This window comes from Charadrius vociferus, unplaced genomic scaffold (assembly GCF_000708025.1).
Source record: "Charadrius vociferus isolate BGI_N301 unplaced genomic scaffold, ASM70802v2 scaffold398, whole genome shotgun sequence".
Lineage (NCBI taxonomy): Eukaryota > Metazoa > Chordata > Aves > Charadriiformes > Charadriidae > Charadrius > Charadrius vociferus.
In genome coordinates this window covers 524291-532259 of record NW_009649571.1, presented here as the reverse complement: position 1 = coordinate 532259, position 7969 = coordinate 524291, and the positions used below count along the sequence as shown (strand labels likewise).

At 47.6% G+C, this 7969-nt stretch overlaps 1 protein-coding gene across 1 annotated transcript in view; it reads left to right on the top strand.

The window, feature by feature from the left end:
• The first annotated feature begins 212 nt into the window (after positions 1 to 212).
• Positions 213 to 7969, top strand: part of RABL6 (RAB, member RAS oncogene family-like 6) — a 58842-nt gene continuing 51085 nt past the window's right edge. Inside the window, exon 1 of the mRNA XM_009890270.1 lies at positions 213 to 342. Within this exon, the coding sequence (XP_009888572.1) occupies positions 213 to 342 (130 nt within the window). The remainder of the gene's footprint in view (positions 343 to 7969) is intronic.

Below are 7969 nucleotides of genomic sequence, written 5' to 3'. Positions count from 1 at the left end.
CGGGCCGGGCCGAGCCGAGCCCAGCCCGCACGCCTCCGCCCTGCCGAGCCCGGGAAGGCCCCTCATGGCCGGCCCTGCCCTGCCCCAGCCCTGATTTACCGGCGCCGCCCCGAGGCCCCCATATGCCCCCCGCCCCGGGGCCGCCCTGCCCCTGAGCCCCGGCGCAGCAGCCCTTTTCCCGCAGGTGGTGGCGCAGGTGTGGGACCAGAAAGATGTTCTCAGCCCTGAAGAAGCTGGTGGGCTCGGACCAGACTCCGGTCAGAGACAAGAATATCCCTGCGGGGCTGCAGTCCATGAACCAGGCTCTGCAGAGGAGGTTTGCCAAGGGAGTCCAGTATAACAGTGAGTCGGAGCCCAGTGTCGGGGGGGTCTGTCGGGGGGCACAGCCGGCCCCGGGCGGGAGGGGCCCATCTGATGCCCCATAGCATGGTGGGACTGTGAAATGTGTATATGCTTTTGGTGGTGCTTTTGGCAGTATTCGCCCAAAGCCAAGTGTGCAATGGAATGTTAGAGCTTGCAGAAGTGTGGGAAGAGTGACGGATGGGAAACTTCTATCTTTCTGTGCGGGACTTGGGAACCTGTAGTGCAGCAGTGTCCTCAGTTAGCATATGTCCTGAACGGCCTGCTTTCTGCTGACAGTGGCACAAGAGAGAATTCCTTGTAAATCAATTTTTGTCAGTTAAAGCATCAAGAGAGTAACTCCCCTGAGTGTGTGGGTGACCTTCCCTGCAGTCCGGGATAATAGTATTTATAATTAAGCTCTAGTGGTTATATGATAAGGGTCTATTGAAAAGCTCTGCCCTGCCAGGCTTCAATAAAAGGGGAGTAATATGTGCCTTTATGTGCCCTTGGTACATAATTTCATTCTGTCTATCTGTTTCTGCAACTGATATGTTCGCTCTTTTCTCAGGGAACGTTTTCAGAATTTTTTTTCCTTTCAGTGTCTTGGCTTATGGTTGCGTTTTTCCCTTGAAGTTCAGTAAAGGTTATTTCTAATATAATGTTTCAGGAGGGCACTGCAAGTATGTGAAATACATCCCAAAATAACAATTGTGAGGCAGGGACAGTAGTTATGTCATCCTTGCTGAAAATAGAGATGGTACCAGAGAGCACTGCGAGTATCAGCTCATCTGTGTGGATCCAGGCAGGCATTGAAGTCAAATTGCAGAAGACCGAGAGACTGGCGGTTTGGAAAGAGAGTGATTTGTAAATGTGGCACTGAAAAAATTCTGTAAAGGCACATGTGTTGGAGGAATAGAGCTTATGTTGGCTCTTAATCTGAAAGAGAACGTGAAGGGAGAGGTTTGTGCTTCGGGGTTTGGTTTTGTTTTATTTTTTTTGCTTTTTTTGTATTATCACTATTGACTGTGCCTTTGAACTGATATGTTTTGAAGCTCTCTGCTTTACTAGCAAGAGCATTTGGTGCCTTTATCCATAGCTCATCTGTTAGATATGCCAGTAGTGCTTAATTTAGAAAACTAGTGCAGGAATGTGAACAGAAGCATAGTGTTGGTGTTAAGAGACTTGTTTTCCAGGGAAAGACAGGGGGTGAGGGTGAAACTTGTGCCTTGGAATACAGCACTGCATCGTTAAACATGTACCTGGAGATCTGCTGGATAAAGACCACTGATCTGTGCAGAGGTTTCATGCAGCCCGTAGACCAGAACACATCCACGTGCTTCACTGGTACATGTTGAGATCAGGCAGCTAATACCAGCTTGTGAATTATGTAGGAGAAAGGAGTTGACTTTTCAGAGAGTGAACGTTTGTGCTGTGGACAGTACGGATCAGCTGCATCCTGCTGGCACAGCAGTCAACGGGGACGGCTCTTTGTTACGTGTTGACTAACTGCACTGTCGACGAACCTGCGTGGATGTGTAACTGCTTGCCATTAATACAGCAAGGCCAAAAATGCCAACAGCTGAGCTACCAACTGTAGCTTTGCTGCTTTTCATCTCGTTGCCGAAAGCCTCGGGAAGACTTTTTGGTTTGTGCCCTGTTTTATCAGGATTTGTGTTCTAGTTACTGCTTTCATATCTGGAATAAAACTGCAGCTTTCTGTCATTGCCTTAAGGGAAGCTTTCCAATCTCCATAGTAACTCTTCCCGGGATCGCTGTTATATAATATTTATAGGAGATACAGGCAGGCTTACGAAAGGGCTTCGAAGTACCCTACATAGTCATGGCACTGGAGGGGTGGGGTAGATTCCGGCACGGTGAGGTTGTGGTCTCAGGTGAAGGTGGGCTGTGAAGGACTACCAGTACAAGGGCCATTGCTCACGAAGGGCAGAACTGCAAATCCTATGTGTTGCCAATGCTCCGTTCTTAGCAAATATATGACACTCAGCAGAGGAGGGCAAAATGTGTTTTGTAGCCACCATTAACACACACATATCTTTAAAACTCCTCCACTCCCCTGGAGTTGCCTGAACCTAAACCAAAGAGTGCTGAGATGACTGAGTTTACAGAAACGTTTCCTTGCTTTCATAGACCATTACTGATCACGAACTGAAGCCCATTTCCTTCCCACAAGTACATTTAGTGTGCTGAGAATGCCGTGACTTGCTTGCTGATAAAGCAGGCAGCAAATGGCTGGGACGTGGGCCTTATCACCTGGCTCTCGCCGCAGGGCTCAGAGCAGGCCATGCTGGGCCAGCCTTCACGGCTGTCCAGTGTGTTTTGTACCCAGATAGCCTGCCTGATTGAGGTGATACTGAAGGCGGTTTGGTGTTCTAATGGCACTGAGGATTACAGGCGCTGGATACTATGCACCTCTAAGTTGAACCAAAATGATTTGTTTTGACGGTGTCCTTTCCACTCAGCTAAGTTTTCCAAAGAAAGAGCGTTACAGGGTGAGCAGGTTTAGATTTCTAACAACATGATGAGAGCAAAGGCCAGTATTAGCCCTCAGGAACAGTCACTTTCTCTGCATAAGACATCCTAATTCAAAACAAAAGCATTTGAATACTGCATTCCTGGCACACATGCTCCTTGTTTGCTCTCGTTATCATCTGCGTGGAGCTCCTGTGTTTTACATACCATGGCCCAAATAACACCAGAGTTCCCTGAGCAATGTGGAAGGTACAGAGATGAAAATGATGTGGGTCTGTACTGTATGTGCAATGGCTCGGATGTTTATGGGAGATCATGGTTCCAAGTATGGGGAACCAATCTTTGTAAAAACTTGCTCTTTTTTTCCTGCTTGGCATAGCCTGAACTTGGATCAGGTCTGGTGCGTCCCCATTCGGATAGCTGTGTTGGCCCAGGGAGTGTAGCACAGGTCAGAGTGAGTGGACCTGGTGGAGATAGAGCATGAGGTGGATCTTGTTCCTTTGGCAGTGGTGCTCGTTTAAACAAATTATGAGACAAGATACAGAAGGAAGTACCAGCACCAGGTTACTCAAAACATTTATGTAAGGCAATGATGGGCAAACAAGGGTGAAATGAAGGGTTCTGGCTGGGTTGCACTGGCAAGAGGATTCCCTGGGAGTTATCCATCAATGAGCAGAGACAGGAGCAAAAGATGTGGATGTGCTAAAGGTTCACATCCATCCATCCTGTTGCCCAGAACACAGCATGCCTTCTGCTCTGGGCTTTATTCTTGACGCTGCACCTAGTGTGCTCACCCCATCTCTGTGTGTGCCTGGAGCATGGGCTGCTGTCCTCATGGTGACTGCCCTGGACAGTCACCACTGCTGAAATACCGGGCAGTAGCTGCAAGGATTCGCCCCAGTCCCTCCCCTTATTACTTTTCTGCCTAAAACATGCTTTAAAAGGCAAAATTAATACTGTGTATCCTTTTGGTAATCATTATAGTCCTTACCTCTTTTGTGTTGTCTGGGAATCGTAGTTCCCAGACTCTGATTGGAGTTTTAAGTGTTTTCATTCCGTGCTACTCCGAAAAGAAAGGCTTCCCCTTTTCCTGCTGCTTCCTGCCTTCTCCTGTTTTCTGCTACTGCTGATGCAGGTGTTCGTGCAACTTGTGGCCAACCTGCTTTGACTGCTGTCTGGCCTCTTCCCCCCTGGGAAGTGTGCTTGGGGGTGTCTGCTGCTCAGGTGTGCTGCTTTTGGCACAAGAATTGCAGCCTTATAGTCACAGTCCCAAAGACCTTAATGAGGGCAAGGTCATGACCCTCCATATGGGGTTTATTATCAGAGAAGTTTGGGGATCTTTGCTGTGGGGTCTGAGATCCTTAGTTGCTGCAGTGTTCTGGAGGAGTATGGGCAGAGCTGAGAGTTCCTGATTTCTCGTTCTGAGTTGGTCTGAAACCTGCTCTCTGAGCCTGTACCTTCACTGCTCTGCTTCTGTTTCCCCATCTGGAGAGTGAAAGTCCCTTTATTTTTCTTGATGCAGTGACAATATGAATAAAGTGATTTGTTAGCTTTTTCCTCACATCTTGATCTATTCCCCATCCCTATCCTTCCTCCCACAGATAATTCTCCTGTCTTTGCTACAAACCTATGGCTGTTGCAGTAAGTACTGATTTTTCTTAAAATCAAAATAAGGCAGCTATTGTTACTGTCCCATAACAGTAACAGTACTAACTTCACCCATAATTACTGGTGCTCTTTCCCCATTCACATGGCCTGTGATGTACCTGCCTGGCTGTGCCCTGCAGCTCACTTGGCTCTTCCCGTCTTGCAGATGCATGTCTTTGAGTACACCCGTCCCAGCTGAAGTCCCAAATACAGATTTTGTTTTGCTAAAAATGATTTACGTCACCTGCCTTCTTCCTGTTCTGTTTTTAAAGACTTTTTCTTTCTTCAGGGAAAAAAGTCAGTGAAAACTCATGTACTATGTAGGAGGAAAGAGATCCTAACATGGAGAGTGTTGCAGCTGGAAAGGGCTGTTGGACCTGTTCAAACTGAGCATGTGGTGCCATAAGTTGACCTAAATGTGAGCTGCTCAGGGGTGGGATAGTCTCCTTGCGGCTCCAGCTGTGCCTCCTGTGTGCTGCTCCTACTGAAGCTGGGCACTTGAGCTAGAGAAGAAAACTAAAAAGGAGTAATTTCAGGGTTAGTTTTCAACCAGTTCAGTTCCTTGATGAAACTCAATGTGTAGCTGAGTAAATAATGCTGTTGGCATTAGGAAAGTCCTGGGGAATTTGCCCCTTCTAGGGACTTGACAGTCAAGTCATCTGGAAGCACACCTTGAGAGCAGCCTAACTGTTTAAGGGTGGGTCTTTTTGTCCCTTAAAACTTACTGTTTCGGTTTCTCATGCTGCACTTCGTGGCGGAATGAGAATTTTAAAATGGCTCTCTAAGGTAGGCAGTGAGAGCATTTAGAAAGCCTTGGGTTTTAGAGGGGACAAATGGAATCTCATTCTGCCTGTGCCATGACTTGCTGCATTAATTTAGACCCTCCATTGGTCCAAGGGACCCTCCATTGATTGTTTCACCATCTGTGAGTAGGAAACAGCATCACACACAGGGCGACAGGAAATGCAGGAAATGGTTTGTTGTCTCCGCAGGGGGACCTGTAAGTGAAGTCAGCCTACATTCATTTTTGCCTTTATTATCCTTTTGCTATTGTAATAAGTAACTTTATAAAAGAATAAACAGCAGTACATCTCAGTGTACAGCAACAAAAGGGCAGTGAAACTGCAGCACAAAATGTCACCGGACAAAACTCTTCCACAAGCCTTGTAATGTTGTTTGTTTTACCTTGTCATGGTTTAACCCCAGCCAGCAACTAAGCACCATGCAGCTGCTTGCTCACTCCCCTGGTGGGATGGGGGAGAGAATTGGAAGGGTAAAAGTGAGGAAACTTGTGGGTTGAGATAAGACAGTTCAATAGGTAAAGCAAAAGCCACTCACACAAGGAAAACAAAACAAGTTTACTCACTGCTTCCCATGGGCAGGCGGGTGTTCAGCCATCCCCAGGAAAGCCGGGCTTCATCACACAGAACAGTGACTTGGTGAGACAAACGCTGTCACTCTGAACATTCCCCCCTTCCTTCTTCTCCTCCCAGCTTTATATGCCAAGTGTGATGCTTTATGGTATGGAATGGCCCTTTAGTCAGTTGGGGTTGGCTGTCCCAGCCGTGTCCCCTCCCAACTCCTTGTGCCCCCCCAGCCCTTGCTGGTGGGTTGGTGTGAGTAGCAGAAAAGGCCTTGACTCTGTGCAAGCACTGCTCAGCAATAACTAAAACGTCCCTGTGTTATCAACACTGTTTCCAGCACAAATCCAAAATATAGCCCCATACTACCTACTGTGAAGGAAATTACCCCTGTCCCAGCCAAAACCAGAACACACTTTAAAGTTTACCTGTTAAACTTTTCTCTGAATGTGTGCAATAACTCCCGAGTTACAACAGAAGGCAGCCTTCAGTTTGAGATTTCCTTGCCCAAATGATGATGCACAACCTGATGCTAATCACTTCAATCTGCCATTAGATGTCTCTGAGTGACCCATTTTCTAAGGGATAAAAGCTACTATTCAAAACACAAGCATAAAAATTCTGTTCAAGTCAGCTGACGTTTCCTAATAGCCTTGTGGTTGCTGCTTCAAACAAGGAATGGTATTTAAAAAAAACCCATATAATGTAACAGAAAATTTAGAAAACAACACTTGTTTTCAGAAAGAGCAAGGTAACGTTAGGATAGACTCCGGAAAGTTCATGATATTGGCTCCTACAGAAGTAACTTTGCCGGGTTGTGTACAGTTTGTGATATATTGGACGCTTCTTTGGGAGGGTTAGAGTGAGTTGCTCCACTGACAGACTTTCCTTGCTATGGGTACAATCACATGTGCAGGAGCACAGGCAGGTGGTGGTTGATCAGCTGAGTGGCCTCACCAGTGGGGTGTGAGGCCAGTTGGTGGCCATGGAGCTGTTTTCTGAGAATGCCAAGGGCCACCAGTACATGCACACCTAAAACCAGCTAGGGGCTGGCTCCTGTGGTAGAGACTGTCCCTCTGACACACAGAGGGCCCACAGAGATGTGATTTCTCTTGGTTTTATTTCACTATTATTTCAGTGAGTTTATGTCCCCAAAGGGGCATGCTTATTTTGGTTCAGTTTAGCTTGTTTCTAAGCATGTAAGATAGACTGATTTTGATTTAATTTTAGTTGAACTGTGGACATCAACAGAGGCAGTTTGGTGACTTTAGTTTAAGATAGACGCCTGGGAAGGTTCAGTGCTTTCCCCTTGTCTCTGCCAAGGATTGCCCCCTTACCTTAGACTGTCTGGGCTGTGAGCTGGAGCAGCTGAAGAGCAATTCGCAGTCTTGTTCTGCTTCCCCTGGAAAAGGGGATGCTGCCCCAGTGAAGGAAAGCTGGGGATAGCTGAGAGTGATGGCAGCTTAACTCTGCGGTGATGTTCACCAGAAGCTGCCTCTCAGCTCTCCAGCACCATCCCAGAACAGTTTCACTGGTGCCGGGGTTCAGTCACACCCCAGTGGGATATGGGGAGCAGCATCTCTGAGCGTAGGACCCTGCCTCGTCAGCGCTGCTCAGAACTGGCCCTTGAGCTTTCAGTCACTTGGGGCAACTGCATCTAGGAAATGAGTATCTTCTCAAGGAATGAGAAGTGTTTAAGGAGAAATGGAAATGATAGAGGAGGTAATTGAAGGAGAAGAGGGCCTATAAGAAAGCTAGAGAGGGACTTTTTCCAAGGTCACGTAGTGATAGAATGAGGGGTAATGGCTTCAAACTGGAAGAGGAGAGATTTAGAATAGAGATCAGGAAGAAATGTTTCCCTGTGAGGGTGGTGATCCCCTGGCGCAGGTTGCCCAGAGAAGCTGTGGCTGCCCCATCCCCGGAGGTGTTCAAAGCCAGGTTGGACGGGGCTCGGAGCAACCTGAGCTGGTGGGAGGAGTCCGTGCCCAGGGCAGGGGGGTGGAACTGGATGATCTTTAAGGTCCCTTCCAACCCAAACCACTCTATGGTTCAATAAAAGGCTGGCAAAGGGATAGGGCATGGCAGAGTGGGCATAAGGGCTAGGTAGAGGTAGAGAAGGCAGGAGGCTG